The sequence below is a fragment of the Mya arenaria genome, chromosome 14 (genome assembly GCF_026914265.1).
Source record: "Mya arenaria isolate MELC-2E11 chromosome 14, ASM2691426v1".
Taxonomy (NCBI): Eukaryota; Metazoa; Mollusca; class Bivalvia; order Myida; family Myidae; genus Mya; species Mya arenaria.
In genome coordinates this window covers 28,513,626-28,527,859 of record NC_069135.1, presented here as the reverse complement: position 1 = coordinate 28,527,859, position 14,234 = coordinate 28,513,626, and the positions used below count along the sequence as shown (strand labels likewise).

Genomic DNA, 14,234 nt, shown 5'->3' with positions numbered 1-14,234 from the left:
TCCGAAATCCGTCAACTAAAAATAAATACTTTTAAGTTCATGAATATTATTAAAAATAATTTAATACAAAATAATATTATTAGATAGGCTATTTTGAAGCAAACATTATTTAAAATAAAAAAAATCATCCCGTATGTACAGTATTATTGTTTTGCTTAAATTGAACAAATCCAAGCCACTTCATTCCGTAATAATTTGGGTCAAGTAGAGTAGTCTGTAGTAATTTTCAGATTTTTTTTTTCCAGTTTTTAGAACATGGATAAACTGATTGTTAAAATGAATGTTTTATTAAACTTATTTGTTTGTTCAATTGAGTCAATTTTGACACGGGAACTATTCAATGAGGTCATGGTATTTTCCAATTTAACATTTTATTAAGATTTGACCCCGCATAGACAACAACGCGACGATAAATCCTCACAGGATTTTCGATGTTCAAAAACAAACAAATGTGAGGTTTTTATGAGGCTAACACATGCCTTATCAACCTGATTTTATATTCTCTGTAAATAGAAGAAGTAGCTATTAAAGGGAATAGTGTTTCTTATCACCCTGCATACACAATGAAAAGAGTTTAGCCTGCCAATATGCGGCTTCCCTTCTTCGTTTGCACATACATTAATCAAGGCCCGAACGTGCCCAATGGTAGGTTTGAACAGCCTGTTTTGTGGGTCCAATTAATTTCAAAAAGCAATATTCCACTTCTTGTGTACTTGTCATGCTCGTAGCTTCCGCACATTCCCTTAAATGAGCGTGTTTTATATGGAGATGCACTTTAAACCGAGAGATATATTTCCACATCACCTCAGTTTCATTTTTTTTACCTATTCCTCTTCTTGCACCTTCTTGCAAACAGTCCCTACAGAGTGCCATAGCCGTAGCTATTGTATTGGAAAGTAAGGTCAATACCAATTCTATTAATTAACAGAAAACCCAAAAGTGGTTAGGTTTCTGGGAAATGCATGTACAAATTTGGATTGGCCCGTCACGTGTTATGCACCAGTCAATTGTAACCACGCCCCCCCCCCCCCCCCCCAGGTCCGAGGGTATAATACCGGGGATAGCCGGGGAAATGGGCCGTGTTTTTACCTTTCAGGTGGCCCAGCAGTGCCGTTTGAATGCGATGATTTTGTCTTCGCTTTAAATATAGCTGGGAATGGGCCTTACCTAGGGTCTCTGGGGTGCGGGGGCATTTGGCGGGGATTTTACCATCTGTTCGTCACCGCAGGGCGGGGATTTTAGCCGGGGTTGACTGGACCGAAAGTCAAAGTCCCCGATATTCCCCGGACCTAGGAGGCGCGGTTACAATTGACTGGTCCATTACCGAAGGATGACATCAACGCTGTTTGGCGCCCTCGATCGTCCCGGTGAGCATTCCGGTAACATTCAGTGCCCGTCATGGCACTAAACTTTAAAACAGAAGTTTAGTCCCAGGTGTTTTGTACCTGGGAGTAGGAATACCAGTTTGTATTCATAAACTCTGATGAACAACTCGGAAATGCCTACTAATGATTGTTCAAGGGCAATACGAAAGTAATATCAATGTGCATGTGCCTAATGATAAGACATTTTGAACTATGAAATCTACATTTATATTTTTTACACTAACTATCTTTAAACATTTGGGGATAGTATCGTGTTATACAATACACACATATAAAACACGAAATGCTCAGAGCATTAGCTCATAGTTATCTTCTATCGAATATCCGGGCTTGATTGGGCTCATACAATATTGTGTGCGTTTGCTTTGTGACCACCATGCTGAACGAGTGGACTTTCTTCGTTTTCCCCAGCAACGAGCCACACTCTTTTTCGAAATCGTTGTACAGTAAATCAGTTGAAAGTAATCGAATATATTTACTAGGTCTAAGGATAGGCTTCGGGATCATATACCGGGACTTTATTTTTTCCGATACATATTTCATCGTAGACATCCGTATAATGTTCCCATAAACAAGCAAATGAATAGAATGTGTTTTCAGCATATACCATAAAAATGATGGAAATAATACGCAGATAAACTGTTTCTGCACGTTAATAGAAATTCTCTTGAGGGCTTACCAAAACAGTTTAATGATGGGCACATCTTAGCGCCGTCTGGATCGTGACTTGGCATGGAAATTCGAAACATTTCAGTCAGAAAAAATGCCCCGTAATTAGCATTTCCAAAGAACGATATGCACCTGGGTTCTGTATCTATGGGTTTCAATTCCTGACGCTGAGATAGTTTACATGACGCAGATTTTATACAATACTGCTTGAATTCGTTTATTCGTTGAACAAAACTGGTGTAAAAATGGACATAAACAATAACAACCCACATGCTGGACAAATAGTTACATTCGTTCACAACTGATATTTTCTTTTTAAAATTCGTTTGCGAGCCATCTATCAAACCGACCCCGCTTGACTTCGACGTAGAAGCTGATTTCGAAGAAAATTATTGACGAAAATTGATCTCATCCTCGGGATTTTCAGAAACCCAATGAAACTCTTAAATCCTTACATTTACATTGTGACTCTCTCAAAACTTTCTCTTATCTTCTATTTTATCTTAGCTGCTGTATTCGAATCCAAATAAAAAAAATAATTAAAGTGATGGCCGCGTATTAGTATGCTGGTGTTCCAAAATACCATCCTCGGAAATCCAGCGTATTCATAACCTAATATCATATCTGGGAGTAGGATTTAGTTATTGATCCCAGATCATATAGGCTATGAATACGCGGGGGTTCCAAGGATGCACAAGTACCTACTTTCGGCCCTCTTATCCAATTCGTACTTTGTTAGAATCCCAAAATACTTCCGATCCCGTCTTATCCCAATTGAACAGTGACCATCTTAATAGCATCTACTGCCTCTCCTCTTATCCAAAACAAAACAAAATGGGGCCATCTGTGCATTTCATCCTAGTAAAATACTTTCATTCCGCAATTCCAATCGATGCAGTGTCCATCATGGGTACGCCTTTCCCAATAAAATACGTTCATTCCTCTAATCCAATTAGTGCATTGACCATCTGGGTACGCCTTTCCCAATAAAATACGTTCATTCCTCTAATCCAATTAGTGCATTGACCATCTGGGTACGCCTTTCCCAATAAAATACGTTCATTCCTCTAATCCAATTAGTGCATTGACCATCTGGGGACTGGTTTCCCAATAGAAGACGTTCATTCCTCTAATCCAATTAGTACATTGACCATCTGGGTAGTGCGGGGTATCCCAATAAAATACGTTCATTCCTCTAATCCAATTAGTACATTCATCTTGGTACTGTATCCCAATAAAATACGTTCATTCATTTAATCCAATAAGTGCATTGACCATCCGTGTACTTGTATCCCAATAAAATACGTCCATTCTGCTAATCCAATTAGTGGATTGACCATCTGGGGACTGGTATCCCAATAAAATACGTTCATTCCTCTAATCTAATTGACCTTACGCCAGGAATTTGATTGACGGGTCAATTGACCAATCAGATAGCCGCGCTGATAAGCCCGCATCGGCTTTTTTTACTATCCGCCATTTTCTCCGACAAACAAGTTATATCCGTCAATAGTCGTCATTTTTTTCCGCTTTAAAAATGGTTAAAAGATGCAGTTATGGAACCTGCAACACTGACAGCAGATACACTGAAAGACTTGAGGACAATATAAAGTTCTATCCATTTCCAAAACCGGGCAGGAACCTGGAAAAGTGTATACGATGGCTCCGATTATGTGGGCGTCCATCTAGGAACTGGTATCCCAGTAAAATACGCCGCTCATTCCTCTTATCCAATCGGTGCATTGACCATCTGTGTATTGGTATACCAATAAAATACCATCAATTCTCCAACCCAATTATTTCAGTGTCCATATGTGTATTGGTATCGCAGTCAAATACATTCCATTCCACTTATCCAAATATACATAAGTGTATTATTATCCAATCTTCTAATCCAATTAATTCAGTAACCATATCATTTGTTACCATGCATGGCTCATCTGCGTAAGAAGCCTCCATAATTTAATGTTTTAGAAAAGTGACATACTAAAAATTAAGAATAATATTATCTATATTAGGACTGGCCTTCTCTGTATTTCTCTTGACGGAAATTGCACTTGTGTATAAGAAGTCCAATCACTAGGCCAGTCACTTCTGGTCAGTCAAATCAAGTTCCTATTTAAAAACATTGTTGAACTTGTATTCATTCGAAATAATCATAACACGGTACATTACACATAAAAACAGCATTAAATGATGCTGTGGACTCGAAAACAAGCTGCAGAGTAACTTATTTAAATCACAAGTTTATACCAGGGGCGGCTCCAGCAATCGACGTTAGAGGGAGCGTAACTTACGGGCGCAACCTTTTGACATACGCCCCTACCTCAGAACCGAAAGTATATGGCAAAAACTATTTGCATGGGGTTTGTAAGCGAAAATGCTGCATATTTAGTGACTTATATTACTTTTTTTCTCCCATACTAAGATAAATTTTTTTTGGACGATTCTAGAGGGGGCGAGCGCCGTTCGCACCCCCAATTAATCAGCTAGTTTATACAACAACTGCTTCAATAAATAAATAAATAAGCAAACTTTAAGTATCTTCTGTACTGTAGTGTAGTAGTACAATGAACAGTAAAACATGTGATTAAAGTTATTACTATACAAATGATGCTTTAAATTAATGTTTTATTCCAATTAAATATTTCCGTAAAACCCATTTACTCTTTGAAGAGCGTTTTCATACCCGAAGTGTCAATGTATACCGCACGTGACACCCTTGAACCAATCAGATTTCTCCTTTCTGTGTATAGGAATGTTTCGTACTCGAATGTGTGATAAAGAGGTTACACTCAATCGTGTGAATTTGTGTACATCGGTCGCGTGTTTTATTCGGAGGTTTTCTGTGAATTCCCGTACTTTTGCGATTAATAATGAAGTGAATTAATTTAAAATAATGTCAGAGAACTTACCTACAGGACTAGCGATGAATATTTTGTTCGCGATCGGACGCATTTCGTAGAAATTAAACTTCACACGGGGTTGACCCGAAATCTAAGATGGCGGCCATTTATTTTTTCATTTGGGCCGCTTTTGTCTGGGATTGTTGTACTAATCTAGTTTTAGCTACAAGTAACGGTTGTCCGTCCGCTTGTTCGTGTTTAGGTGATTATGTTGACTGTAGCAGATTGGGATTAATCGAGGTTCCAAAGGATCTACCGACCTGGATCACAGATCTGTGAGTACATTGAATGTAAACAATGTACTTCTGTTGTGTATTCATTGTATAAATACAGGTGAAATTGACATTCAAGTAACTTTTCGTATTATAATTCACATTTGTTTGATAATTTGTTCTTCATGATTTCTACTTTTTATTCCGTTTCAATCACTTAAAGCATATGCATTTAGTTACAAGTTACACTGGTAAAATATATACTGTATATCAAAATACTTTGATGACTGTTATGGTCAGCATGTTCCAAATATAATATCAAGAATTATGTGATTCCCAACATTTTCGCTTATTATAAAATTGATTTGGAAAACATAAATTATTACAGTATTTTATTGGCAATAAGGAGTTTTGATTTGCTAATAAGATTTTAATTGGAGCACCTGTTTTTTTTCTATTTGACCCTTTTTAGACATTTTTTCTTTGAACAAGGGGCTTGTCTTCAGAAAAATATAATGAAAAACAGCAAACCCACTGTATCTCTTATTTGTTCGACCCAAAATAGTTTGTCAATTATAAATTTGTAAATGTATATTCATATAATTTTAAGTAAATATTACTTAGTAATTGAAATCACAGTATTTATATTCATTTTTACAAAGTCTGCTAGGACCTCCTTTTCATCATGGGGAAAATGAGGTTTAGAACTTAATTCTTTGAAGGCTAGCTCTGGGATGTTCGGATTTCAATAAATTACCACCATTATCAGCAAGTTAGTCCCTGAGTTGGTGCCTTATCTTGCCAAACAGGCGAAATCTTCCCCAGGTGTTAATTCTGAATGTAGCAATGTGAATTCCAAACTTCAACTAATATGTATTGTAGATGGATTAAGAATTATAACCACAGCTGGTTTACTACAAGTCCTTTTCCTAATTTTAATTTCTAACTGGTCATCTGGTCTTGATAATGTCAAAAAGACTATTTTCATAGACTTATTTTCAATTTCATATTTTTATTTAACACAAAAAACTTCTAAATATTTTTTAAGCAGACTATGTAAAGTTTAGAAAATCAACTTTCAGTAGTATATATTTTATGAACACTGGCCCAGGACACTTATTTAACTTGCTTGCAGCCCACCTCATTGCCACTAAACATTTGAACATGAAGGGTTTTCCCTTATGTTTTTTTTTCGACTGCTGGTCCAGGGATGCTCATAGTTTGCAAATTGGGCAGGTTATTTTATAGGGTGAAATAAATATGTTTACGCTCAGTAGAAATTTATTTTGTGGGTTCAAAGGATGCGCAGGCAGTTCAAAATTGGTGTCCCTACCCAGAACATTGTGTTTGGGACTTGGGTTGTCCCTACCCCGAACATTGTGTTAGGGACTTGGGTTTTCTGCTTCAGGGGATGAACATAATTGCTAATTAGTGTAAATTGCAGTGCAATATCAGAAGAACTCAAACTATTCTGTGATATTCAGTTTGCTATTTCCAGCACAATGTCTAACAGGCCTACAGAGGTTGTACCTTTTTTGGCGATATATTGTAATTGTATTAAGCTGTATGGCCATAAAGTGCCATCCAAATTTTCTTGGGCAAATGAATTTCTTGTATTTCACATGTCCAGATTGATTTTGAGCAGACTGATAAATATTACTTGATTTACTGTTGTTTTGCAGCTATTGCCTGTCTGCTCATGTCTGTGCCCTGTTTGTTTTTGCAGGGAGATACAGTCCAATGGAATATCTTCCATTCATCCTGATGATTTCAAAGGCTTAATAAATTTGCAGAAAATGTAAGTATAATCGTAACACTGGTCAAGGATCGTTTTATTTTATCTGAGCTATAACATGTTTTTTTCCTGTTGGTTCATATATGACTATTTTTGCCCATGTTTAAAGGGTTTTAACCATATATTGTCAATGACGTACATTGGCCCTTGTCCCTCTGACTTTTTGAAATTATAAATTTTCCCTCAAAATTGGGATTTGTATGTAAGGCAACTTTGGCAGGCTCTGGAACTTTAGCAGGCTCTGGAAATCACCCCCTCCAAAAAAAAAGTGGTCTAGAGTCCCTAACCATGAAACCAACTGAAGTACATCTGAAATTTTCAAGTGCTGATAAGGTTTTGCCCTTTCATTTTTTTATATTTCTCAATTATTTATCTAAATAATTGTATCAAAAAAATTCTTATCAAGTTGTTCATTCTGCTTAAAAAAACAAAACCAATATCTACTTTGTTTTCTTAATAATAAAATAATGCAGACTTAAATCTCGTAATGGAATGATTTTGCCATATTAAAAAAATAAGACTTAGTTTGAATTAGCATTAAGAGTGTTGTTGTGAAGTAAGATATCCCAAATTAGTCCGCACGGACAATAGGCTTCAATCAGAAGTGGCTCAATTCAAGTTTGAAAAGGCTTTTTCTAAAACCTCTCACTTTTGTTGCTAAACGTGTGTGAAAAGAATCTACTAATAATGGCCTCAAAGCTTCGATATAAAAGCTTCACAAATATGGTTTATGCAGGTGTACTGGAGTATTCTCCGAAGCTAATCCCAAGTAGAAATTGATTTTATTGAATAGAATTGAAATCCTTCCATATTTTGAGTGGCTCGGGGACACTTTGTATTAACTAGTGATTTTCTTCAGGTACCTCTTGAAAGTTTGGCCGACTCTGAAGTGGGGTTGAATTGAGTCTTGCATTGTTTGCTGTTAAGTGACACAAAATATAAAGTTCGCTAGGAAGGTCATGTGAAGCTATCATTCAGGAATAAATATACATGAATGTTTTTGCAAATGAACAAATGAATTAAACTTCGAAAATTTATATAAATGTTGAATTCATTTACCAATTGTAACAAATTGAAAGATACCTGGTATTTAATGCAAACAGTATTTAAAATTAATATTGGTCATGGCGTTAAATACGAATTTAATAAATCTAACTAATGTCACAGTTTTATGAAACTGAAGTGGTTATATTTTTCTTTTAAATCAAGTATCCACCCTGAGCTTCATTCTGTTAAAACTTACTTTTTATCTGGATGAATTTGATAGAAAAGTTAGTAAGGCCGTGATATAATTTTAAATGCGGTTAATTCAAATTACAGATCGAATAAAGTTACATTAAGTAAGGCTACAAATCCTAACAAGCAAAGGATGCCTTTACAAAGAACTGTTGTTACCCCGACCAATGTGTTTTTGAATTCGCGTAACTCGATAGCACATGTATCCTTAATGTGTGTATTTGGGGGAATAAAGTAACACGCAGGTGTTCCATTGTTTAAATGCAAATCTGGGTCTGATATTTAATGTTTTTGATAGAAGCGGTGATCGTTATTCGCTTATTTATTTTAATCGTAAAAGAACAATTTTATGCCCCATTGAGGCCCACTGAATGCGAAAAAAATGTTTATATTTCTTCCAATCTTGTCATTATCTGTTTTTAGTAAATATAAGATTCAGAGATGAAGATCATTGTTTTCTGTTAAAAAGTCTTGTTTTAATTGACGACTAGTATCTTTGTCTCAAATTCTGAAATTTGAAATCACAAAGTCTTGGAATTTTACATTAATGTCTTTATATACAAAGCTTGTTTGAGGTCAACATCATTAGTAAATTTGAGACCCAATATCTATTCCTTTTTCGCTTAATTGACTATTATTTGACTATGTTCATGAAAAATCTTTGGTAAAAATTTTACACATACAAAACATTGTTAGATCAATATACAAGTCACCATTGTTGTTGCTAATCTCAAGAACGGAGCTTGTTTGATTGACACACATTGAATTTAGCCTGAATAAATATGGGAAAATTTGCTCAATGAATAGAATTATTTACCAACTTTCTCCAAGCCTTTTAGAGGAGGATACTCGATAATTGGAGGACCGATGATGTCACTGATGCCTTGAATCTATGGCATGTTTCCTGGATCCAGCAGGCTTGAATAGTTGAAGCACCCTGCAGCATTTTGATATGCTTGTTTTTGTTCATTGAATTTGGTTGGGTGTTTTGGACATGGAGGGTGGGTGAGGGCTAGTGGGTAATCTCAGATTTTGAGGGAAGACTGGGGCTTGAAATATGCTGCAAAACTGTAAGGGAAAAGATATTTCTGTAGGTAAAGTCAGTGCTATAGTGTAGTATATTTTTACTGTCATTCTTTTTCTGATTTAGGTTTAAAAAATGAAAATTGCCATAATACCATCAGACTGATTTACTCTCTTGCTCTTGAATAACTAGATATGTCACTGTAATAAATCCAATGAGTTTGTCTATTCAACTTTTTGTATTCAATCGTAATACTTATTGTATTCATGACATAAGCCACATATTGTATCATAAAAAGTAAAAAAGTCTATATTTTCAATACAAAATGTCTGATCTTGTCACCTGTACTAATACATTTAAGTAAAATAAATAAACCACTTAAACTATTTACTTACTTAAATGACATGCCTAAGGCTCTTTTGTCATTTGGCCAGGTGCTGAAGTCTTCGCTGAGTTTTATGAATTGAAAGTGACAGTTTAACTAATAAAAAATAGAAAGTATGATTGCAAAAGAATAAAGATGATATGATAGTATTTAGCCATCTTGTATCATATGATTTTATGGTTTCTAAAATGATCTTCAAGCAAAATTGTGATAGTGTGTGTATTTCCCCCAGTAAAACACTAACATTTAAGAGCTACTTTTTGACATTTTATTAAGTGTTTGGGATAAATTGCTCATGTTTTTTTTATGGCAAATAAAAGTTTCAAATTTTATTATTAACAGTTCAGTGTCTTTTTGATTCGGGCTCATGTACAAAGTGTGTAAAGATACTTTCTGCTGTACATGTGTCATGACATAAAGTTATGTTCATTCAAGGCAAAACCTTCATTGCAGATTTTGGCAAAGTTTAGTAAATTTTGTTTCAACTGTTTGATTAAAATAGCATATTTTTATGTCAGAAATGATTCTAGACCACCATATTTTCACAAACTGTCTCTTTTTTATGGGGTTTGTAAATTACTTAACAATTCGACCTTAAGTGACCATCTGATTTAAAACACGATAGAATTACATCCTGTTTTATGGGTTGAAATTGACCATAAAATAGCCTACCCATGGTGTTTTGAATTAGGAATATTCATATTTCAAAGACAAATTAGGGGGGAATATTTAAATTTCAAAGGATATCTAATGATTTTAGTATTGTTTATAACATTTTCCTAATTTTATGCAAGGGAACTGGGCAGAAGGGTTTGACAGGTGATAGTTGAGAATTTAAAATTACTATCCTTGCAGTATAATCGCAACAGTTTTTAAATGTGTAAGCTTAATTTACTATTCATAGGCATGAATTTGGTAATGCAAGATGGCGTAATGGGGACAAGATTACAGGGCCGGAGTTAATATGAGATCCAAATAATCGCAATTTGATACTAAATCACATTCCAAACCTGGTAGAAAAGACAGAAGTATAAGATTAGAATGATGGGAAAAAGTCAAAGATCAGGTTAAATTTTGAAATTCAACTTCATGTTTATAAATTAAGATGTTACTGTTGATGAGTCATTTAAATTTGGTCTTTTAATTATATGTGTTAAAAAATATTTTAGGCAGTAAATAGATGGTATAAAGCTCTTGTGGAGTATATTTGCAGAGAAATCTAGATTTCAAATTTCAAACATTTGTCAGCCTGCTAGATTCATGATGTAAATAGTATTTTAATGTGTAAAATTCAAGTGTCCGCATCTTTCATCAAGACACATTCCCCAGTATGAACTTTTCATTTTCTTCTAACTTGGTACAATGTCTGTTTCAAATCATAGATCTTAATAGTCAAACAACAACAATAACAACATATGTTATGGATCGTACTGTGTTTTGTTTGAAGCGAAGAAACAAAACAATGTTATGAAAGCTTAGAAATAAAAATAGGCAACAGAAGACACCATGCCCTAGTTCAATATAATCGCTAACATTAAGACATACAGAAAAATTTCGGTTTGTATTTTTACAAAATATTCTCGTCTAAGCTTAGCTCTGTCAGACTTCCAGTCAGCTATAGTTGTTTCTGTAGCGCATATGGAAGTGCGCGAGGAGGGAAGAAATCGGAAGAATAAATAAACTTTACAAGGAATAGGAGAGAAAACACATGTCGAGACTTCACAAGATGGAACTGTGTATTTTCAATGCCACTTCCCAAATACCTGCCTGTGAAATGGAATTTTTTGTGCAAGTGCCTGTATAAGAATGCTGGTTTAAGAAATTCAACAAAATGGGTTATTTTCGCAATCATTGTCAAGGTGTTCGCTACAAAAGTTCAAAGGCTGAGTTTTTCTTTTCGCCAAGAGTATAAGGCCCAAGCTTTAAGAACTAATATCAAAATTTTGGTGAAAGCTGAAAGGTTTCAAGAAATAGTTTTCTTAGCACACATTCATAAACAGTAGATAAATGATCATGCAAAAAATACATTGCAAATTATTGTTAAACTAATTTGAATTGATTAATAAGGTGGTGTGTAACTTTTTTTTACCAACTTTAAAACCTGTGGCAACCTATAACATAATTTTTCTCTTCCAGTGACCTGAGCAACAACGAGATTACGTTCATCAATGAAAGCGTGTTCGCGAATCTTCCAGCGTTAAAAGACATGTAAGTATCTGAGAACTCCCTAGTAGTATCCAGACCCATGTGTACGAACACTCTCGAGTCTAGCTAAAGGCTCCGAAGAGCACGCCCCAATTTCTCGAAAGTCCTTAAGCATAACAAGCCTGAGTCAGGGTAAATATATCATTAAGCCAAACTATGATTTTTGATTTTACCTAGGAAAAAATAGTTCATTGTGATTATGATAACTATCAGTTCATTTTTAAGTCCAATAAGTTTTAAGAATGTAAATATTACACAAATTATACCCAAACAAAAATAGTGAGCTAAGTTTAATTCTGTTAAAAGGGACTTAAGATATTGCAAGAAATTGGGGCCTGATTTTTTAAAAAGATACATGCACCAAGCCATTTTATATTTAAATCTGAAAACAAGAAGGGATGGTAGAATTTCAAATTAGACTGAACACCTTGATAAAACAGTCATAAAACATGTTGATGAAAGTATGGTTTTATGATTCATTTGTGCAATATCTTGATACCGAGGTGTCAAATTTTATGTTTGAGGGTATCGAAAAAATGTATACCAATAGCGTCAACGTGTCTGTTATTTTATCAGTAGGTCTGAATTTTAGTCTCCCAGAAGCCTGTTTAGTACTACAGCGGCACGAAGAAAGCATTTTTGTGACCGTGAACAGCGCATTGCTGTGAAGTATCGTCGGATTGACATATTTTTTCACCACCTTATTGACTTTGTCAGCCATCATTTGTCAAAATGTTATCTCTTAAAAATAGTTTATAAACTTTGATGTTGCATTTGAAAAAACAAATAACCATCACCACTTTTGGAAATAAATAACTTTTCTGTTGGTTGAAATTATTTTATTTTTATTTAAATTATAATGTGTTAAAATTTGTGGATTCTGGAATTTTAGACAATTTTTGAAAATCTATAAAAACTTGCTCTTTATAAGGTTGTCATGAGTTATTTGAACAAAATATTTTATCATCAAGTAAATGTTTCTTTGGGACTGTTAAATATAAATTTATAAATTTTATAAATAGTACTTAATTTCTAAAGGAAAAACAAAATTTTGACATAAGCAATGCTTTATATGGGTGCTAATAATATTCAAATGTATATATTTGATTTAATAGATTTAAAAATCTGCAAATCTTGAAATGTATAAATACAAAATTCAGTACAAATGAAAAGTGTGATAATTTAATGCATACAAGGTTATCATATTTAAATTATAGCAATACGCACCTTATGCAATGAAAGAGACATATTTTATGTTATCAAGGTTATCAGATTGTACTATTTTTATGATTATTTGTTTAAAACAAGCCGCGGTTAGGTGTGAGATGAGCGATACAAGAGTTTTCAAGGTGCACAAATTCCGCAGTAGTCGAGAGCTATGTGTCAAAGTGACGGGATGAATTGCTTGTATACAGACATATAAATTGGTCCGCTCCGTGATTTATGCTCTTAACCTTTGGGTAAAAACACTACATGGTGACAATTTGACCTGGTGTTTATTATTGCTACCAGCTTTTACCATGATGTAGGCAAATTGAGAGGCTAATAATTTATTTACCCTGGTACTTTAGTTGCTTCTTGTACACAGATGGGTGTAATAGAACCTTTCCACTTTCCTCTCATGATATCCAGTTTCCAATCTTATTTTCAACATATTTTGATTAGGAATGCAATCAATTTTGTCTTATTTACATCTACATATTTTGTATCTTATATTTACAGAAAAATCAACTTCAACAAACTAACAGAGATTCCGATATTCAAGCAAAATCCGTTTCTTCATCGATTGGAATTGTGAGTGCTTCTATATACAATTTATCGACATGTAAAGGCATATGGTTCAAAAAGGAAATTAAAGTATGAAATTCATGTTTACTGAACAATATATTACGACTCAAATTCTGGTAGAGTGGAAATGGTATTATTTAAAAAAAATAGATATTTTGATCTTAAGTATTTGCCTATTATTCAAATAGTTATGCATGAAATAAGGTTGGCCATGACTCGTACAATCCATATCCATTCATTCATTCATGAAGTTGAGTCTTAATTCTTAGTTTGTAATGAATGTACCCAGATGAAAGCCAAAGCCTAATTAAAGGTGTTTGCACTAGCAATCAAAATTGTACTTAAAACCAAATGCAAAAAATAATCATTTGATTTTTCAGAACTCACAATGATATTCACACGATTAATCCGAGTGCGTTGAAGTACCTTAAACAGCTGGACTTGTTGGATCTGTCGTATAACGTTCTTCGTGAGGTCACCAATTCATCGTTTCCTGAAAATCTGACGCTTACAAAACTGTAAGTCTTTCAAAGAATTTGAATTTGATGAAAGCTTGAGAGTAGGCTAGTGCGTATGTGCCTGTCTCTCACACAAGAGGAAGGGGCTTAGGGTTTGCTTCCAACTATGGT

The 14,234-nt window shown here is 34.4% G+C and overlaps 1 protein-coding gene across 1 annotated transcript in view; it reads left to right on the top strand.

Moving 5' to 3' along the window:
• Positions 1-4,828: 4,828 nt before the first annotated feature.
• LOC128217191 (leucine-rich repeats and immunoglobulin-like domains protein 2) overlaps positions 4,829-14,234 on the top strand; it is a 39,430-nt gene continuing 30,024 nt past the window's right edge. The window contains exons 1-5 of the mRNA XM_052924151.1: positions 4,829-5,235; positions 6,899-6,970; positions 11,749-11,820; positions 13,540-13,611; positions 13,986-14,123. Of these exons, the coding sequence (XP_052780111.1) occupies positions 5,057-5,235; positions 6,899-6,970; positions 11,749-11,820; positions 13,540-13,611; positions 13,986-14,123 (533 nt within the window). The 5' untranslated portion in view covers positions 4,829-5,056. The remainder of the gene's footprint in view (positions 5,236-6,898; positions 6,971-11,748; positions 11,821-13,539; positions 13,612-13,985; positions 14,124-14,234) is intronic.